Genomic DNA, 22,402 nt, shown 5'->3' with positions numbered 1-22,402 from the left:
GAAACACCCAGAGAAACACATTTACAGTCATCTGTCTTCCCACCTCCGGGTCCAAGTCCAGCTCCCCACCCGAGGATTGCTGTGAAAGTCACCTTCTCTTTACACACGTCACATCTCCATATATCTAAGGGAGAAAATATAACCCGATTTGGGTCTACCATTAGAGATACCGAAAATGTTCGAGAATGACCCTACTGCCCTATGAACCCCACCTAGGAAAAGGTTTAAATACATAGGAAGGGCCAACTCTCCCCACTTCCATTCTTAAATACGATATAATAGGCTCAGAACTGGTCCAGGACAGCAAGAATTAGCACGCAGTCCGTGGTGAAGGATGGGATTGGATTGTTAGGGCCTGTAAGAGGCAAGGGCTCAACTGCCTTTTCCACTGAATAAGGATGGTGGGAAGCCAGCAGAGGAGGAGCTGGAAGAAGGGTATTAACAGTGCCTGTGGGGGACTTCCCTGGCGGTCTAGTGGTTAAGACTCTGCGCTTCCAATGCAGGGAGCACGGGTTCAATCCCTGGTCAGGGAACTAAGATCCCACATGCCACGGGGCACGGCTAAAACAAACAAAAAAAACAGTGCCCGTGGCAAAAGCCTGGCATAGAATTCCACTCAGCAGTGGTCTGGGTTTGGACTTCCGGAAGCACATCCTCACAGGGGTCTCGCAGATCTGGCTGTGACATCCTGCCAGGGTTGGTGAAGCGTGGCACTGCTGGGGTCAGGGGCGAGCAGACAGAGGCAGGAATAAAGTTAATGAGCAACCAGGAGGCGACAGAGTTGAGCTGACCAGCCTGACCCCCACAGCTCAGCTGGCACAAAGAGAAAGGCAACCACAAAGGCGACAGACCTCAACGCTAGAACACTCAGCTTTCTTTTGTAAGGGGAGGGGGATCTAAGGTGTTTCACTTGTCACATGCAATCATCTCCCTGATGGTCTTGGGTGCCAGGAGCCCTGGGGTTATTTTTAAGTGCTGCCTTGGTACTATTATTTTTAGGTAACAAAAGCATTCCCCAATGAAATTCAAACTATCAGAAGACAGATAAATATAAACACATATATTTTTATCTGTTCACTAGATTAAGACAGATAAATATAAATGCATATATTTTTATCTGTTCACTAGATTAAGGATAGGGTTTCCTACCAGGAAACACTGCATCTATTAAAAAAAAAAAAGGAGGGATGTTTTAAAAGGCAGCGAGAGAAGTGAGTGATTTTTTTCCCAGCACTCACCAAAACATTATTTTTATTTATATATGTTTCTAATCATTATTTCCAAAAGTAAAACTCGTCCTGTTTACCTGCTCACACCTGTTGGCTAATGTGGGCAGCTCTGGAGCACATTTAGGTAAGTTACTTAGCTCTGTGCCCTGATTTTGCTGAAGATGAAAGCAACAAGCATAGAGCTTCCACAATGTAATCTTTAGAAAGACGTAAGAAAGGGAGTCCCAATGCAGGCCAATCCCACCTGTGCATCTTACAAGTTCCACGGGCTGCCTTTGGATTTAGCCCAAGTGCTGCTGGCTGCACGTGCCACTCTGAGCCCGGCTGCAGCAAGGCAGACCTCCCCATTTGCTCTGGAGCAAAACTGCTCCAGGACTTTTTGATCTATTTATACGCATCTCCACGGATTGGCAAAGGTAAAGGGAAGGCACTAATTTATCTCTTTTTGTTTCCAAAAGATATCCTCCCTTGGACTGGCTGAAAAACCCGTTGCTAGCACATTAAGCCTCGTAACAAACACAGTATCTACCAGCACTGGGGAGGCAACAAACATGCCGCGTAATCCATCATGAGTCTTGCCCTAAATTTTTTGCATGAGAGGGTCTGTTTGAAGCTCTTCCAAAGCTATTTCAATGGGTCTCATTCTCTTTAAGTCCTTTCCCCCCAGTGCATACCATGGCCAGAAAATAAGCTCCTTGTCTATAATTCAGGAGGCTGGAAATCTGAAATGGACCATGTAGCATGCTGTGCTGGGCACCCCACACACGTATGGCTTTGAGAAGAGGACGGTGTGATGTGCCATATTGAAACACATGCCAGTTATGCAAAACGAGACAAAGGACATCCCAAGTCCCATCAGGGCAGCGCTTCAGGAAAAGAAATGGCCAAAGGATAAAGCCCATCACGGTTAACAGCAATTTTCCCGGACGTCCCACTGACTGGCGCGAGCAATCTCTAAAGCCGACCTTAACGGACACCTGCCCTCTACAACCTTGAGAGTTGCGGTGACCACAGACCTAGGCTGAGCCTGTGCACCCCTGGAGAGAAGGGGGTGCTGGTGCTGAAGCAGTGGCGGCCAACTTCCAGGGGGTTAAGCTCTACGTGGCTCTGTGGGTATACTTCAAACAATTCTCTGACCCAAAAAGCCAACGGAGATATGAACTAATCAACACTATTCTTTATTTTACAGGTTGCACCACAGTAATTGAATCTTACATAATGAAAACAGGTGCGTCCATGCTGCTTTGAGATTTTTATCTTCATTAAGGGAATTCTTAAACACGAGATTTCAGGTACAGTATTTTCAAGCTTACATAATCAGTTAGAGAGCAGCTTTCCAATTTCAACTTGCTTATATTCAAGGTGGTAATTTCTCATTCTAATCAGCTGAGGATGGGAGAACTGCAGCCAGAAGGGGGAGGGGGGCAAAGCCAACAATTAGAAGGAGGCTGCCCGTTTCACATAAACCTTTTCCAAAGGTGGAGGAGAAGGGAAAGACAATAACCATTTGCAAGAACATTTTACAACAGTCTTTAACTGAAAAACACCATTTGACCCTACACCAACCTTGCAAGTGCAGAAATGGAGGTGAAAGTATTCATTTCTACCTTCCTCGGCTTCCTGTGGCCGTGTGAACAGTGATGTAGGAAGGCATTGGCTATTCTACTCTATATTATTACATTACATTCACCAGGACTATTTGTCGAAAGCCTGCTCAACTTCCTATTTCTGCTAACACTACACAGCCCAGAGCTTAGATGGCTAGGAAGTGACAGCCACGCCAGGCTTTAGACCTACCAAGAAGAGGTTTCAAGGGTTACCTGCACAGCCAAGTTCATTATCCAGACACCCATCCCAAAGGGCAACCTGCCAGGCAAATTAGAATCTGCACATAGTACAGAACCCCCACAGGGAGTGTGGATGGATAGACAGATGGACAGACAGATGCACAGACAGAAGAGCCAGTGGCATACTCCAGGTTTTTGAATGGACTCACACTACTGCCTAGAGCTTAGACCTTCTGCCACATCCTAGTGATGCAACAGTCACACCCACTGCCTGCTTGGATGGGTCTGAGTCCACAGTCTGAGGCTCACGACAAAGATTTCAACCAAAGCCAACCCTACGGAAATAAGACCCCCTCGTTATAGTCAGTACCCTCCGATTCTGTTACCAGGTAACTTAAGATGCCATGTGGGATATGACATCCCCAGAAGAAGCAGGTACTTAAAGAGCCATTGCCAGGGAATTTATGGTGGAAATCATGAAGGCAAAGGGGAAGAGTGGGCTCACACCTCTCCCCTGCCCCCCGCCTTCAAACAGTAGGGCTTACAGCAACCTATGTTGCCTTTTGCTTTTAAGTATTTCTGACGAGTGTTGACTGGAAGGGACACATGAGACTCTCGTTTTAAGTCCAGAAAAATTCTAATGTCCAGCTCTCCTTAGACAGTGAAATAACTCTTCCCCGCTTGGAGAGGAATGTCCAGTCATTTAAGAAACAGCTGGGTTGGTTACCATCATTTCCACTAAAGAACAAGCAACTAAACAGTCCGTCAGAAAGGGCTTCCCTTTTCAGAAGGGCTCGACTCAGCCACAAAGAAGAACTGAAATAAAGAGCCAATGGCGGAGATTCTGCCCACATCCAGTGGGCCATTTCCACTCTACATGTTGTCACGAAACACCCAGAAAGAAGGCTCCCCGTGCTCGCTCACTCCACAGCTGTGGCTGCAGAAAGTTCAGTGCTTTAAGAAGCAGACAGGTTCCTTCCTCAGTGAGGTCAACACAGAGCCACCAGGGTTTGGTAATTGGGGTCCTCAGTGTGCATGTTCTCTCTTGTGAAGCCTGTGGCATTTGAACGCGAACCTAAGAACTCACCTAACATACACGCTGCAGCTTGATGGACTGAGAAGGGCCCAGCTCAGGCCCTATCCTTCCCGAGGACTGCACTGACCAGGCTGGGGAAGGAAAGATGCTTCTAAAACCACTGATGGGAGGAGAGTGGCGCGTGCAGAAGGCATCCTCCTAAACAATCTCACAAGCCCTAAGCCGAGATGGACGAATCCGCGGAATGGGAAGCAAGACTGTGTTGAGAGCTCGCTCTGCTTCTGAGAAACCAAAAAGGACCAAGATCAGGGAACTGCCCACAACTGCGCGTCTGGGCTCTGCTTAGAACTGCAAGAGGACTAAGGTGAAGGCAGTGGGTGCTGCGCGGGACCTGAGCCCTTCCCTGCAACCAGGGCTGAGCTCTGAGCTCACACATCTTAAACAAGGCTGCCTGGAGGGTAGCATACGTCCACGACGTATGTCTCCCGGGCCCCCTCCTGACACCCCAGGCTGCCTTGAAGTGGCCACTTTTCATCCAGAGAAGCAGATCTCCAATTTAGGAAACAGAGCCCAGGCCACACACAATACCCCAAATCCTCGGGTCCCTGGAAGGGACGTCTGCTGTGCCAAGGTCAACCAGCAGGGTTATGCCATTATTGTTCAAGCAACTATTGAACACTGCACTCTATGAGCAGCACTCTTTCACGTGTCCTTGTATTTAAATCTCTCAACCATCTATATAAGACAGGCTCTATCAGCAACCTCACTTTTCCAATAAGAATACTGAGGCTCAGGTAAGTCAAGTCATCGGAAGCACGTAAGGAACAGGTCCAGGCTCATACCTAGGTCTTTCTGACTCTACGTCCAACACTCTCTTCCCTGCCTCTCAGCTGCCTACAAACCTAGAAGACCTACCCAGTCTTCTCCACCCTGTGGCCACAGACCAGAGCAAAGATCCTGAGGGCCTCCCAAAGAGAAGCCTCAGCACACCTGTCCTCCCAGCCGTCTGTGTGCTGTCCCTTCTCTACCCACCTCAAAGTACCCACTGACTGTAAATGGTCAGCAGAATTATTACTAGAGTGGGCTCCTCTCCCACGTGACTGGTAATTTTTTTTTTTTCTTTTTGCGATACGCGGGCCTCTCACCGCCGCGGCCTCTTTCGCTGCGGAGCACAGGCTCCGGACGCGCAAGCGCAGCAGCCGTGGCACACGGGCCCAGCCGCTCCACGGCACGTGGGATCCTCCTGGACCGGGGCACGAACCCGCGTCCCTGCATCGGCAGGCGGACTCCCAACCACTGCGCCAGTGACTGGTAATTTTTATAACATCTCTAAGATGAAATGGATTGCTGTATTTATAACAAGGGAACAAGCAGAATTAGCAACTTATTTATTAGTACTTCTTGCTTTTAAAAACTTTTCACCTCCCAGACAAAATGCACAGCAAATTAGGAAATGATTTGAATGTACAATTCACTAAACCAAGACCAAAGCTTGATGGAAATAATTTTATTTCTCATTGGTTGGGGCTACATAGTTCTTATGTAAATATGTATAACCATGTTATTGTTATTAATAATAGCTAGTATTTATCGAGTACTCACCACATGTGAGTATCAAAGTGCTTTAGATATACCGACTCAGTTAACCCTCACAGAAACACTATGAGTTTTAAAATTAAATACCAAGGCACAGAGAGGTTAAGTAATCAGCCCAAGCTCACAGAGCCGGCAAGAGGAGGACACAGGAATGAATCCTGGGTCTTCTGATGCTCATCTAATAAGTCACAGCTGCCATGGGTGCTTGCTGTTCTCCACCTGGGAATTTTAACCATTAACTTAGAGCTCCAATCATTAAGCAATACTGCATCTCATATAAACACCTAAGCACTTAGATCATATCAAATACAAGTGTCTTAGAACCACATCCATTCACTTATCCTATGAACCGAAGTCACTGATTTCACTTTTCTTCCTGTGTATCATCTATTTTGCAGACAGAGAAACAGAAAGCAAAACTAATTAAAAGAACAAGGGTGCTATTGTCCTGGCCTACAAATTACCAACGGCATTTCTGAGAGAGAATAAAATACAGGTGACGATTCTTCACCTGTAGACTGGGTTCTAAATCCACATGGGGGACTTTCCTGGTGGTCCAGTGGTCAAGACTCCACGCTCCCACTGCAGGGGGCTCGGGTTCGAGCCCTGGTCAGGGAACTAATATCCCACATGCTGCCAAGGTGCAGCCAAAACAAATTTTTTTTAAGTTTAAAAAATTAAATAAAATAAATCCCCATGGGAACCATATAATCAGAATTACCACTGAATGTCCCTTAACCGCCCCCCCACAAAAGGACAACATACTATATTTGGTGAATGTAACTCTTTACAAGAACATGTATGTAAACAGATAATGCACACAAATGCACAGAATATAACAGGGAACCTGTATGACAAAATACAGGTGAGTAAAGTGATAAGTATTTTGACTCTACTTCACAGGAACATGGTTATTCAGTGGTGTGTGCAGTTAAATCTGTGCAAGTTAAACGTGTTTGTTGGGCTTCCCTGGTGGCGCAGTGGTTGGGAGTCCGCCTGCCGATGAAAGGGACACGGGTTCGTGCCCTGGTCTGGGAAGATCCCACATGCCACGCGGAGCGGCTGGGCCCGTGAGCCATGGCCGCTGAGCCTGCGCATCCGGAGCCTGTGCTCCGCAATGGGAGAGGCCACAGCAGTGAGAGGCCCGCGTACCGCAAAAAAAAAAAAACAAAAAAAACAAAAAAAACGTGTCTGTTAAGTTGGAAGTAAGGTACTGGAGAAATGCTGCTGGTCCAGGGCCTAATTCTCCACCGCAGCAAGGGCTCAGCACCTCGTACACACTCACCTGCCCAGTCACCTGGTGGGCCCTGACCCCCAGAATCCAAGGACATGGGCAGTTCAGCATGAGTCCCTGTGGCTCCCACAACCTCTGTAGGAGGTCTGGCACAGACGCTGAAACTAATGGCAACTTCTGCTCTCTCTCTGCAACCAGCCAATAACATTCACAGAAATTTTTCTCTTTCCCAGGCCTACTTCTATAGGAAAGGCAGCTGTATCCTCATCGGTTTTGCGACATTACACTTACTCATGCCTGGCCAGTCTACTAAGTGAACCTGGTCCCTGGACAAGGCAGCACCCCCAAGCTTGCTTTAATAAGATGCGCAAGAGAAAGTCACAGAGACCCTCTTGCTCAGGTGGCCTTGGTAACTAGAGGAAACTTCTGCAGCCTCATAGAGAACACCACCATTCAGGCAGCCCGCAAGAAGATGAGTTTAAATGCTGAGCGGTTGATTAGCAAGGCAGGGCCGCTGTGGAGAGGCCTCTGGGCCACCCTTTTTGTAAGGTATCTAAATTTGAAATGGGGAGAGTTACCCAGTTCAGGAAAGAGCCCTTGCTCACTTCACAACTAATTCCATTTCTTCGACTGCTAAACACACAAGAGGAAACCTCCACAGAAACTGAGGTATGTACACAAAGCTGGTTGAAAGGAATTTTCAGAAACAATTTTTTTCCCTAAATGATTATTAGCTAAACATTTTCAACTAAGCTGTAAGAAAAAAAAAAATCAGGGTAATTTTATTTCTTCCTACCTGAGGCTATATAGTAATTATGCAAATGGCAGGGAATTTGTCACTTTGAGTAACCATAAGTGTGTAAAATAATTTGATTAAAGAAAATACAGTTGCCTTAGTCATCATACTAATTTGACAAGGACTTTAAAAATGTCTCTCAGCTGTCTGCTTCTGGGTTAGATATGCAAAAGAAAAACAAAAAAACATCTTCAAAATGATGCTTCTTTAGGAAAAAAACAGAAAAGGAACAAATCCAGCTGTTTCACCTCAGCCATTAATTGCAAGCCCACTGAATGTTCTCAAGCCTAGAAACAGAGTGACTATAAAGCAGTGAGATGGAACCTTGTTGACAGTCAGTCATTCGTCTCCTTACATTGTCACCAAAACCTCAGACTTCATTTTTACATAACTCTAAATAGAGTGAAGGAAGTCAAAGACAAATACCATATAATATCGATTATACTTGGACTCTTAAAAAAAAAAAAAGATACAAATGAACTTATACAAAACAGAGTCTCAAAGACATGGAAAACAAGTTACCAAAGGGAAATGGGGTGGGGTGGGGATAAATTAGGAAGTTGGGATTAACATATACATATACACACTGCTGTATAAAAAATAGATAAACAACAAGGACTACTGTACAGCACAGTCAACTATACTCAATATTTTGTAATACCTATAAGGGAAAAAATCTGAAAAAATATATATGTATATATAACATATCTATGTATAACTGAATCACTATGCTGTACACCTGAAACTATACTTCAGTTAAAAATAAATTATTTTAGGGCTTCCCTGGTGGCGCAGTGGTTGAGAGTCTGCCTGCCGATGCAGCGGACACGGGTTCGAGCCCTGGTCCGGGAAGATCCCATATGCCGCACAGCAACTGGGCCCGTGAGCCACAACTACTGAGCCTGCGCGTCTGGAGCCTGTGCTCCACAGCAAGAGAGGCCACAATAGTGAGAGGCCCGCGCACTGCGATGAAGAGTGGCCCCCGCTTGCCACAACTAGAGAAAGCCCTCGCACAGAAACGAAGACCCAACACAGCCAAAAATAAATAAATTAAAAAAATTAAATAAACTATTTTAATAACTATAAAAGCTAGACTATACTTCAATAAACTATACTTCAATAAAAAATAAACTATTTATTTTAATAAATAGTAAATCAACTATACTTCAATAAAAAAATACTTTATTTTAATAACAATCTGCAAAAAAAAAAAAGATAGGGACATGCCCATTCCTGGTTCATAAGAACCTCCTGTGTGCCCCACCAGAGACTAAACTGACCTTTTTAAGTTTTCATCCTGAGGAAATTCAAATGTGTTTGCAATTGAGCCTCTTCCACAACAGCGCAGAGGTGCCCGAGGGCTTAATTTCCTGCACACATCCTTATCACCTCCAGTCCTCACTCATTTGAGAACACACACAAACCTCTATAGGAAGGGCTACCCTCAGTGAATGGCCTGGAATATCTCAGTGGGTCTCCCCCAAACACCAAGTGCACACAAAACAACTTTCTCTCTGTGCAGTTCCCATATGCCCTGTGCCTTCTCCAAACAGCCCAAGACTTAAGCAGGTGTTACATCCTTGCAAGTAGGTCAGGGCAGACTGGAGCCACCAGAAGCAACGATCCGAGTAGAGGAAAATTAAATTGCATTCTCTCTTCTGCACACAGTGACGATCAAACTGAATGGGTCCCTCTTATTATTTTTTTTTAATATTTATTTATTTAGTTTGGCTGCACTGGGTCTTCATTGCAGCACACGGGATCTTCGTTGTGGCATGTTTTAGTTGCAGCATGTGGGCTCTTAGTTGCGGCATGTGAACTCTTAGTTGCAGCAGGCATGTGGGATCTAGTTCCCTGACGAGGTTTCGAACCTGGGCCCCCTGCACTGGGAGTGTGGAGTCTTACCCACCCACTGGACCACCAGGGAAGTCCTGGTCCCTCTTCTTAGGCAGAAAAAAAAATATTTCCTAGCCAGTCAGGCAGTTTAAGTGACTACAAGAGACCATCCCTGTGACTGTTGTCTGTGACTATTGTCTTATCTGAAGCATGATTTCCAGTTAAAACACTGGCAAGGGTAAGAGATTTCAGAATCCACAGCTGGCCCAGGTTGCACCCAGGTCACCTTATCTATATTATCATCATCATCATCGAGTTTAGGCATCAGGATCAAAGTCCTTCTGTATTTCCCCAGGAGACCCCAGCACCCAGGCCAAAAGTTGCCGGACCCCTGCCTAGCTTAACAATTGGTGGCTATCTCCTATATAGATCTACCTTGAGTTTGGGCGGCTTCTTGAGGGAAAACAGACACACACACACACACACACACACACACACAGAGTCCACCTTTTCAAAGTTGCTTCTCAAATCGCAGGCAACTTCTAATTCAGGTCTGCAGTTGGGCAGCTTATACCAGTGTCAGCGAAGACACTAGGTAATCTGTCTTTTCAGAAAGAAAACGGAGCAATGAAATGAAGCCTCCTAATATTAAAACAATGGCACCTGGAAAGACGAAATAATAAGGTAGCTACTACGGGGACTTGGGACTCAAATAGGAAGTAATGTCATAGGCAGAGAATTTGCAATCTCCCTTCTCTCCCTGAAAGTAAGCAGTGTTGGCAGGGCCCCAAGGTGTGCCCTTCATCAGGTATCTGAAAATGCTTCCTCAGAGGGGCAGGCTGATTGCCAGTGTAAAGATCCCATATAACACACCTTGCACATGGACCTTGTGTGTGTGATGGCCTACAAACACAGGTTCTCAGGTTTCCTAAGAAAGCCACCATGAATGGAGAAAGTTGCCTTTCCTGGGAACATCCTGCAATGTTTCATTCTCAAATTAGCCATAAAGAAGTCTCACATCACTGAGGAAGCAACAAACTTTTAATTCTACCTCCCAAATAAAAGATGAAGAGAAAATTCCCAAGCGGCCCAAAAGAGCAAAACCCATGGCAAGCTGCTTCAGTCAACCCTGACAAGCAAACTGTTTTCATGAGGTTCAGACGGCAGTGGAGAGCCAAGAGCAGCGGAGTAAGGCAGAGACCTGAGCACCTGATGCCTCCACTCTAAGTAATAACAATGCATTCAATTTCCTAAGCCCGTCCTCTCCTAGGCCTCCATCTGCTTTCTGCCAGTCACCTGTTGACTCCAGTTACCCTACCCCTGAAACCAGGCTCTCCATTAGCCCAGGCGGGAAATGCCGGGAGATCCCCACCAGGTGGACTCAATTCCTCCTCTGCCTGCCACTCAGCCATTCTGGGATCAGAGTCCACTTCCTATCTCCTGGGGCCAGCCCTGCCTGTAACATCCACCAGCCCTCTACTTCTTAACTTTCTAAAGGGGCTTCGGCCACTCATCTGATCGAAGCCCAGATTCCTTTCCTTCCAAAATCCTTAAATCATTGCAAGCTAAAACCGAGCCCATGCCTTATCATTCATGGTGTGAAAAGTTCTGATGGCGTTTGTTTGGTTTTTTTGAGATGTAAAACCTTTTATTTGTAAATGGTGATCTTCCAAATCTGTGTCCACAAATTCCAAAACCCATAACACTCTGTATACTTCAAGAAATTCAATTTTTGCCAACATTAGATACTATAATACAGAACATGAATAACCCACTCTATTGAACAAAATTGGTTTGAGGCAAAAACTTAAAAACTGGAGCCAGCTGTTGATGAACACAACCCCGGTTAGGTACCACATACTTTGCATATGCTACAGTACAAACCTACATGTATTTTTATTACTGTGCATTTGCATCTTAGTAATACATGTCTCTATTTTAATATTTTAATGGTCAAATTCCCTCCAAGGACACTCTGATACACTGACCCACCCCCCAAGACACGGTCATCCCCTAATTCCAAAACTCCGAAGGCCACAGGTACTGTCTGCAACTAAGTACTCCAACTACAAGTGCATTTTATAAAACAAAAATCTAAACAGAAATGAAAATGTGCTTTTGGCTACAGGATTCACCGGCAGCATGCATGTCATGGATGCAGCCAGTAACAGGGATTTAAATGCCTCTCACCTGACAAGGAGCAAAGAAAATGCATTTGATTTTCAGAAACCCTGTGAGCCTGTCACCCCGGGAACCGAGCTGAATTTGAACATCCCTCTCTTGTAACCACATAACTGACTTTATCCCACACCAAGAGACCAAGCCTGGTTGTACTTCCCCGACAGCAAGTCCTAATTCTTAGGAGGCTGTTTATGAATGGTACAGGGCACCCAGCGACTGGCCCTCATTAACTGCACCCCAAGGCCAGGAAGAAGGGATTAATGGTACCATCGGAAAGAGCATGGTTCTATCTCAGGATGTAGTTCTCCAACAGCCAAAACCTTGTCCAATTCTATCTCCATCAAACTTGCTCACTAACACTCAAAATCTATGACATTTGATTTCAGTTTCAGGTCAGTAGCCAAGTAATGTCTTAACACTATACACTGAAAAATCCTGCTTAGTCAGGACCGTACTTGGGTCTGGAAGTGCATTCTCTTAAACCCAAGTTGGGACCACCTGCGCGGGGCAGGAGACAGCGGGTATAGTAGGTATTTGACTGCTGAGTCATTACAAGCTGTTTCCTCTGGTATGTTATGCACCCCTAACCATTTGAACATTAAAATCCCCCCTCAGAAAGCAAATGAAATCGATGTACCTTGTGCACAATGATGCAATACCCCCTTGGGAACGAGAGACCACGGTGGGGAATTGAGGTCTAAGAGTGGGTAGCAAAAACTACACAAACTCACAGCTGCTCTCCAGGTATTGTAACTTTATCCCAGACGCTGAGAGATGGCTAACGGATACGGAGTGGGAATATTCGCCCTGCAGCCCCGGCTCGGATCAGGGCCACACTTGGGCGCATTTTACTCTAAACTGTTAAATCCCTCCGTAATTGGTGGATGGAGAAAGCAACCGGAGAAAATGATGCATAATGGATTTGTTCTCCCGGAGGATGGAATGCAGAGTCGAGGACGCAAGAGGCTAACGGGCTTTTCTTTCCATGTGCCGGTCACCTGAAAACCGCGATGCTTTCCTCTGCAGGGGCGCTCCTGAACTTACCCTCTGGCTGTGCTTTGGCGGGAGAGGGATGGTTTCACGCCCACCTGCCCGCTGCCTCTCCAACCCGGGTCCCCCCCCCAGCCCCCGCCGGCCGCGCGAGCAGCTGCGGGCATCAGCGGTCCCGCCGGCTCCCGGTTCGCTCAGCAGCCCGGGCCGGCAGCTCCCCCGGCGGCCGCCTCTGCACCACTAGCCAACCTCCACGCCGGGCGGAGGTCATGCCCGCCTGCCCCCGGCGCCCGGGCTGCCCCCTCCTCCTGTCAGCTGAACACCCAGGAGCCGCGCTGGGGAAGGGGCCCCGCGGTGGAGTTGGCACGGGGACTCACCAGGTAGGCGCCCACCGTGCCCTGCGCCAGCATCAGGGCGCACTCGGACACGAGGAAGATCTTGATGTTGGAGAAGCAGGACACCTTCTTTTTCTTCTTCTTGTTTCTCTGCGCCTCGTCCCCCTGCAGCTCGCCGCTCCGGCCGCCGCCCGACGAGCCGCCCGGCTTCTTCCCCTGCATCCTTCCCCCGCCGCCGCCGCCGCCGCCGCCGCCGCCGCCGCTTTCCCGCTTGCCCCGGGTGTCGGGGCCGCTGCCGGGCGGAGGTGCGCGCGGCGAGGCTGCGTGCTGTCCCCGCCCCGGGCCCGCGGCGGCCACCCCCGTCCTGCCGGGGCTAGAAAGGTGGAAGGCACGGCTCCTCGCAGCCGCCGCCGCCGCCGCTGCCGCCGCGCTCGCCCCCTTCCTCCTCCTTCTCCTCCTCCTCCGCCCTCCCCTCGCCTCCTCCTCCGGCTAGGGCTGTGCCAATCACAGGGGCTCCTCGCGCCGCCCGCCGCCGCCGCCTCGCCGCCGGCGGCTGCCCGCCGCTGCCCTCGCCCAGTTCCCGTCGCCCGCGGGCCGCGCCTGCCCTCGCCTCCCCTTCTTCTACCGCGAGGCCCGGGCCTCGATCGCCGCTGCGCGCCCCCGCCGCGCCGCTCCTCGCCGCCCGTGTGCCCCGGGGCAGGTGCGAGGGTACCGGCCTGGGGCGCCAAGCTCTGCCCCTTGGCCGAGGCTGGAAGCGTCCCGCTGCCCGAAGGACGCGGCAGAGGGGGAGTCCCTGCGGAGTAAGGGAGGGGGTGCCCCAGAGGGAGGAAGGCCGTACCCAGCCCCTAGATGGCGCTGCGGGGCTCGGGGCGCCGCCTTGGACACTGGGTGGTATTGCAGGAGGAACTCCGGCCGCGGAGATGGGGTGCGGAGGCGACCCTGTGGGGCGGGGACCTAGAGCTCCGGCGTCGGGGCGCTAGACCCGAGGGGAGGAGAGGTTTCTAGGAAGAGAGAGAAGACTTGAGTACCCAGGAAAGTGTTGGCGCGCTCCATTCCCCTCCGCCCGGGTATTTCTGGGGACGGATGTTGCGCTCTGGGGCTTGGGGAGGTGCCAGAGGTCAGAGCTGCTCGAGGCTTCTACAGCCTGCTGGCCTCTGCTCCTGCTCTTCTAGGCCTCTGGGTGTGCCTAAAAGGCCCCAGACCAAAAGGAAACTTCCATTAACCCGTCGGGAGCCGTACAGAGTATCAAGTGCCCCCAGCCACGGTGTCTAGGCGGCTGCAGGGTCGCAGCGACCCCAGCAGAGGGCCTTGTGCAGCCCGCCATCTGCCTGGAGGCCATCCTCGAAATTGATGTAGCCGCGCAGTTGGAGCCAGCAAGAAGAGATTAGCCACAGGCCTGCCTTGGTCCCCACCTCTCCCCTAGCTTTGTGGCCCGGGCCACCTTCCTTGGCCTTGGCCTGAATGCCCAGGCCCCGTGGCAGCCGCTCTTTGTAATCATTACCAGGAGTTTGTGCCACAAGGCACTACCGACAGGATCTGCTAGTCCACAGACAGCTTTCGGAAGCTCAGAGAAGCCTGGAAAGGACTGGACAAGTACCAGGAAGCACTCAGCATCTTCCACCTGGTCCAGTGGGGGCTTAACCAATCATTTGAAAAGGCTTTCCTTAATAGTCATGTTTAAGAAAATGATCCACTCTCCCAGGCGCCTGTGTACCAAGGCAGGCTTAAATCTGAAATTGAAGAGTAATTAACACTTTCATAATTTTTGCTTACTCCCAAAGAAGTTGAAGGAGAACGGATAGTGTAATGGTAGGGGGTGTTGTCTTGCAATATCATCTAAATATAAACTGCTGCATCCTCCTGTGGTTCCACACACCAAGGGCTTGGTGTCCCTTTCAGATGCTCCCCTCCCCTTGTCTGGGCTGTCTCCTATGTGAATTGGCTTCCACCACAGAGGTCTTTTTCCATTTTCCCCAATTCCTGTCATTATCGGCTATACCATTCCCCAAGAGTTTATCACCTTACTGCAGCCCCTCCCTTACTCCCTACACCCTCCCCTCACTCATAGCCAACTTTTCTATGGGATCTTTCCTCTTACGCCCTTGGTCCTCTCCATCACTCTGGCATCATGAGAGCGCCTCATCACTTTTTCCTGAGAAGACCCTTGAGGAGGGTCTGAGAAGACTCACTTTTTCCTGAGAAGCTCCCTGCCCTGCCTCCAAAACTGTGAGCTACAAAGCTGAGCTAAGACTGTTTACTTGTTTCTGAACAGTGGTCCTGTCGCTATTGAAACAGCTTCCAAAGTGCGGTATAGTCTTCAAGTTTTATTTACATACTTTGTTATAACAAGAGCTAATGTTTGTTGTGTGCTGACTCTGGCCAAGCACCGTTTGTTCTAAGTGCTTCACCCACATTTACAACTTAACCCATACAACCATCCTCTAAACTAGACACTTTTATTAGCCCTGTTTTACAAATAAGAAACCAGGCCCCAAAATGTTAACTAAACTTACCAATGTTACACATATCCAGTAAATGGCAGGGCCAGCCTTTGAAACCAAGGTGTCTGCTATCACAGCCCCAGTTCTGAACTCCCTATATATTATCTTGCTTATCACCCAGTGGTCTGTCTCTCGGGGAGGATGGCACTCATATTGTTCCTATTTTATAAATGGAGACTCAGAGATGTAGAATGACTAGCCCGGTGTCACTCAGCTCAAAAGGGACAGGACTTGGATGCAATTCCAGCTCTCTTTGTCTATACTACATTGCCTCAGGTACAGACCAAAAGGGGGACAAGCTTTTTTCAGCTTCAACCATTTATTTCACGTAAAATTTAACTGTCTTTAGAGAACTCAAACACTTTTGCTGTCAGAGAGAGGATTCTGGATTAGGGTTGTAGATTCCTCCTATAATTTATGGTACACAGCCATGAAAATAATTCAGTGCCTGAAGCCTTAAGAATAATCAAAGTCGGCCTGAAGGCAACCAGGCATTAGCCTCATGACAGTCAGAAAGAAGGAATTTAACAGGTTCATTTCTCTTCCTTCCTGCTCATCCTTTGTTTACCTGTACGTGAGGGTTCCGGGAATAACGAGCTGGGTTACGAGCAGCAGGTGCTTCTGCCTGGCTCCTCTCCTATGCAGACAGAGGCAGCAGCAGAAAAATAGTAACTGTCTTCATATCTGCACAACACGTGACTGCTGATAGAGTGCTCTGATGTCCTGTGTCTCACTCAACTCTCACAACAGGGAGAGCAGATCTTATTAACCCCATTTTACTCATAAAGAAAGAGCAGCAAGTGGCTTTTTGGAGGTCACAGCTAGCTAGTGTCAGGAATTAAAACCTGCATTTTCCACCCCAAACTGGGGGAGCACCTAGGAGAAGGAGGAAGGAGATGAAGAAAGAGTTTAGGCCTCCCATGATCTGGGGTGCCCCCTCCAACCTGCCTCTGGAATGGACAGTTGATGATCATGTGATGAGCAAGGCCAACAGGAGCTTAAACCCCACCCACCAACTGGGCGACCTTGAATGTTGCCTTGGAGAATTGGTTTAGCCACCATTTCTAGGCTGGAACCTTTTTCATTCCTCTATCCCTCTAGTGGTGGATGATGGGTTTAGAACTGGTCAGTATGAATGACTGTAGAACCCTTGGGATTATTTTAGTCTCTCAACTACTTTTCTGGGCTAGGTGGCTTTTCTAAGTTAGATGAAAATATTGCTAGCTGAGGCTCTGGTTCCATGAGTCCTTACTCTGCTGACTATTAGAAGTATTCCAAACATTGAGATGCTGCAATGTACTCAGGAAATCTGAAGCATAAAGAAGATTGGGTGACATGGGAAGATAAACTGGCTTTTGATCCTAAAATATTAATAAACTGTATGTGTATGCTTAGTGCTTAAGATTTGGAGAGCTTTATCTCCCTTACTTTAAAAAGGACCATCAATTCATTTCTGTAGGAGAGAAGTGGGTTAACTTCATGGACGTGGAAAAAAAAATGACAATGTCTTCCACTGTTACTGGGCTGTGTCAGGATTTCACAGCAAGCAGCCTCAATGTAATTCCACACAAGGAGAAACTGTTGTCCAAGTAATTCACATGAACCATCTTTTGCCAGCTTCAGTTTTGTTCACAGGCAAATACAAAGTCGAAAAATAAATGCAAAGAATGATTTCTGATTGTCACTGGAGTGCAAAATAGATGCTTAGATCCTCACCCTATGGATGGATTTTTCTTTTCTTTTCCTGAAAATACACCAATCATGTACTGTGTTCAACCAAAGATAGAATTGGGGCTGGGCTAACTTCTCTGGCTTGAAACAAATATTTGGGCTGAGTTGAAGCTTATTTCCTCTTCCTCAGGGTTTTTCTCCCCCCCGCCCACCTCCACTTTCCAATTAGCCTGATCCATATGCCTTTCTACCATATAGCCTGCATTTGCTGCTTTCTATAATCTTAGTTCTATATTTTTAATTATATGTCTTAATTTGAATATATCCTAAAACTCAGCAAAGAAGTTAAAAGGGTAAACATCAATTTGGATGCAATTTAAAAAAGGATGAATCCAAAATCCAAGTGGAGAAACAGAAGAAAAAAAACTAATGAAAATTGAAGAATAGGTATGAGAAAACTTGGTTTTTAGAAATGGGTTATATTTATGGAAAATGAGTTTTGAGATAAAGGAGAAGGAGTAAAACAAACATGTACCAATATTAGTGTATTTGGGTAGCTCATCATTTGCTACAGTCTATTGTTATTTATGTAAATAGAATGGGTTTATCCAAATAGACTGCTAGCTTCTTAAGGGTAGAGAGAGTATCTTACTTTAAAAATTAAGGAGTATTTGTCCTGCTCAGGGTCTAACAGGCCTCCTGCCAAGAAGCTTGGTACTTCTGATTAGGACAGGAAAACAACCCAGAAGGGGTCCAGGTTCATAGAAAACTTCCTTCCAGGCACTCTCCCCAGGGATCCACTTCTCCACCCCAGCCGCAACTGTGCACACCCTTCTTGCAGCAGGCCTCGTCCCCGTCAGCCCCTTTCACTGACATCATACTTTTACTTTTCTCTCTCAGAAAAAGGGAAGATCCCAGCTTTGCTCCCAGTCTCTGAAAAATGCACTCCAACCTTTGTATTTTAAGGATGGGTACTGACAGCAACTGTGGGCACATGAAATTAGCCAGCACTGAAAGTGTTTGGGGGGCCCCAGAGCATCTCCAGCCAAGGAAGGTGGAGACTTAGAGGTTAATATCATGTCAAGAGTTTCATGGGTTCCAAGGCTGGCAGAAAGTGGCCATAGCTGTCTGCCTTCCTGAGGGGAAGTGGGCTCCAGGCCTGTGTACCCTTGGCAGGCATGGTGCAATGCAATGCATTAACTCTCTGATTGATCTAAAAGATAAGGAATTCCTGGAGAGTATATATGAAGACAATGAAAGAAAATCCACAAGGTGCATTGTGCCACTGAACCCTAAATCAAGTGTACGGTAAGTCCCCTACATATGAACCTTCAAGTTGCGGACTTTCAAAGATGCAAATGTGCCTTCACATGTGCCTTCACATGTCCGATCACATAAGGTGTGAGTGAAATTGCCCCTCGCCTCCTATTGCTGACGATCCTTCAGCTCTATCATCTCCCACCTCCTCTCCCACCTCCAGTAAGTAACTCTTCTTGCCTATTCACTTGATGCCATCCCTGTATGCCAACTGTTGTACTGTACTACTGTACTTTTCAAGGTACTGTAGTGTAAGACTTAAAATGTTTTCTTTACTTTTTGTTTGCTTTTTGTTTGCTTGTTTGTTTTTTTATGTATTATTTGTGTGAAAAGTATTATAAACCTATTACATTACAGTACTATATAGCCGATTGTGTTAGTTGGGTACCTAGGCTACCTTTGTTGGACTTGCGAACAGATTGGACTTACGAACGCACTCTCAGAATGGAACTTGTTCATATGTATAAAGGGTTCCTGGAGAGTATATACGAAGACCATGAAAGAAAATCCACAAGGTGCAGCATGCCACTGAATCTAGAGTATGAGTAATAGAGAAATCATATACAGAGGAGAGGGGAGGAGAACCCCTGCTCAGTTTATGGCCCTCCCCGTATACCGCCTTCCAGCTCCTGCAGGCCTTCTCCTCCCCTATGGAATGACAGGTAAGGGGGTCTGAGGGTGTGACACACTGAACAAGAAGGCTGTCCAGTCTCTGTCTGCCTGTTGTGGGCTGATTGGTGCCCCGCTCCCCAAAATTTGTATGTTGAAGTCCTAACCCCCATTACCTCAAAATGTGACTGTATTTGGAGACAGGGCCATTGAAGAGGTAATTAAAGTACAGTGAAGTCATATAGGTGGGCCCAAATCCAATAGGGCTAGTGTCTTTATAAGAAGATAAGAGAAGGACAGAGGGGCAGCACCTGCAGGTCAAGGAGGGAGGCCTCAGAAGAAGCCAAACCTGCTGATGCCTTGATCTCAGATCTTCCAGCTTCCAGAATTGGGAGGAAATAAATTTCTGTTGTTAAGCAACCCAGTCTGTGATATTTTGTTATGGCAGCCCTAGCAAGCTAATAAAATACCTTAACACTATCCCCAGCCCTTCACACTTACCCTGTACTGGCCATAATTAACTAAGTGTGGTTCCTTGCACTCACCATGGTTTCTCCTCCTCGAAATTTTTGCACCTGCTCTTTCCTCTGCCCTTACCTCCCCTTTCTTCAGCTGGCTTACACCTACTAGTTCCTTAAGATCTACCTAAAGTGTCACCTCCTCCAAGAAACCTTTAAATACCCTCACCCTACTGTCCTCCCAACTCCCTCACCGCCTCCCTACCACTACATCCCCTTACCACCTAGGCCAGCCTCTGCCCTAGCATTTCTCCCACTGTTGAGGACACTCACTGCACTTCTCCCTGTCTAGACTGATTAGTGTCTTTCATGTCCATATTGCTGCCCCCTGCAAGAGCCAGGACCAGAGTGGTCAGTAACTAGTATTGGGAAGAGAAAAAAATGAGCGAAAACACAAGAAAAAGTAACGCTTCCCCACCTGATGCTTCAGATTCTAGCTGAATTTGAAAAGGAAGTGGGACAGATAAGATGTGGATTCACGCAAACCAAAACTAAAGTTGTGGGATTGGAATCTGATTTTGAAGATCAGAATCAAAAATTGCAGAAAACCCAAACAAATGATATAGAATCAAGCTAGAGAAGTTTTCTCTCAATGTAGAGAAAAGAAACAAAGATTACAAAAAAGATGAGAGAAAAGATGTGTGATTTGGTAGATCAAAAGTAAAGACTTAATATATGGATAAGAAGGACCCCCTCAAGGAAGATATAACCAGAGTAAATGATGTTGCTGCAATATTGAAGAAAAATAATGGAAGAAAAATTTTCAAGCTGAAAAAAGAGGTAGAATGCACAATTTAAAATAGCGTACAATTTCCAGGCAAAATTTGCCTGAAGAAAGATGCACAGTTTGATAAAAATCTAGCAAATTTGTTTGAACATAAAGGATTTTTTAAAAAAATTCTATAAATATCCAGACAAAACATTAAAGTCACTTAACATCAAATGAAAACAGGCGGATTTGAGAATGTATCACATGACTGAATGCCAGATGAAAATGGAGCAAAGTCTAAATGGTACTAAGAGAAAATGCTTATGACTCAAGCTGAAATGTTAATTAATTTGCAAAGAAAAGAAAAAAGACATTCTTAGTTATTCTAATCAGGAACTCAAAAAAGATACCACCCATGCACTTTTCTTGAAAAGTTTATGGAAAGACAGGTTCGAATGGAACAACATATTAATTAAAGACAAAAACTAAAGAACAGCAAAAGTGGGTTCAAAAACATTGTGACAGTCTGAGCTAAATGTATAGAGTTAAGTTTTAAAAAATTCTGTAAATAGAATATTGGTACAGATGGAAAGTTTTTGTTGTTGTTGTTACTTCTTAAAATAACTAAAAATAAAACTAATAATAAATAGGTTTATAATTCCAAATGATATTGCCAAAGAATGGAGGAAAGATGGGTATGTAGGGAATTAGAAGTGTACTAAATTCCTCATCTTATAGAAGAAGGAATCAAATTATTATATTATTCATGAATTGGATAATTAGAGAACCTATGTATTCAAATGTGATTTTGAAAAACCTAATTAGAAGAATTCATAATAGAATGTATACTTGTAAAAATGGGGAAAATAAAAACCAAGAAAAATTGTACTTTGGGAAGAAAACAGAATAACACAGTGGTTCAAATCAAGGTCTTTTGAGTCAGGGAAATCTGGTTTTTGAAAGTGGTTCTAGCATTTACTAATGTTGGTCTGGAAAATTTACTCACCTGCTCAGAGCCTCTCTTTTCCTAAAACTTGAATAACATGTATTTCACAGGGTAGTTGTGGGGATTATAGGAAACCTTTGTCTAAAGAAATTAGTCCAGTGTTTAGCCTAAGCATAAATCAAAAATAAAAATGAGTTGTTGGCACCCGAGCCAGTGGGGACTGGGTCACCCTGAGCTGGGATGGTGCTGAGATGCTGACCAGGTTCCTTGCCCTGCACTCCCAGGAACTGGTCAGAAACTGGATTTCCACTGTGGGCACGTGGGGTGCGGTGGGCACTGTGGGGCTGCCGTGGTCCACCGACTGGTGGCTGATTCTGGACTGGGTGACCTACATCAAGGGTAAGTTTAAGAAGGATGATTAATTAAACTGACCCCCCCCTCCACAGGCCCCTCTGTTATCTGATGGTGCTGCCTCTTTCTATCTGCCTCTGGAACAGCCCACGCTCTCCGGACGGACCTCGAAGTTTAAAAAAAAAAAAAAAACCAACATGTTGATTGGTGTTGCTGTGCTTTTTGTCTTCGTTATCACTTACAGTAAAGGATTGAGAACGCTTGAATCTCCCTGGTGCCCCATCTCAGGGAAGCTCTCCTACCCCTGTTTCCTGAGCCCACTCCTCAGTTGTGTCTGATCTTTTAAAAATTTTTTGATTTGGCTCCTGTTCTAGATTTCTGATCGATTGCACAAACTTGACGTTTAGAATGTTCCTTTCTTTGTAAGATGAACTTGCCTATGACCAAGTGTGAGTTTGTCTGTTTTCATGCCTGCGGCTGTTTCTCATGTCAGTGTTCAAACTCGGGTCCTCTGAACCCTGCCTGAGCAAAACCCCCAGATATCCCACTGTTTATATGATTATCCAGGATGAGTAGATGGACAGTTATAACAATAAATTTAGATGATTTAACCTCATGTATTAGAATACTAAGACTTCAGGATTGGGTTAAGAAAAAATCCAACTGTGGCCTAATCATAAGAAATATATCCAAAAGAAAGGACACAAATAGATTAAAAATAAAAGAATGAATAAAGATTTACTAGAAAAATAGAAATGAA

At 46.3% G+C, this 22,402-nt stretch overlaps 1 protein-coding gene across 2 annotated transcripts in view; it reads right to left on the bottom strand.

Annotated features, from left to right (window-relative positions):
• The window catches only part of SLCO3A1 (solute carrier organic anion transporter family member 3A1), a 317,490-nt gene extending 304,225 nt beyond the window's left edge, over window positions 1–13,265 (bottom strand). For both annotated transcript variants that reach the window (XM_060005479.1, XM_060005478.1), the window contains exon 1: window positions 13,063–13,265. In XM_060005479.1, the coding sequence (XP_059861462.1) occupies window positions 13,063–13,242 (180 nt within the window). In that variant the 5' untranslated portion in view covers window positions 13,243–13,265. The remainder of the gene's footprint in view (window positions 1–13,062) is intronic.
• Window positions 13,266–22,402: the final 9,137 nt, after the last annotated feature.

This window comes from Delphinus delphis, chromosome 2 (assembly GCF_949987515.2).
Source record: "Delphinus delphis chromosome 2, mDelDel1.2, whole genome shotgun sequence".
Lineage (NCBI taxonomy): Eukaryota > Metazoa > Chordata > Mammalia > Artiodactyla > Delphinidae > Delphinus > Delphinus delphis.
The sequence above is the reverse complement of the archived record's forward strand: the minus strand, read 5'-3'. Positions and strand labels throughout refer to the sequence as shown.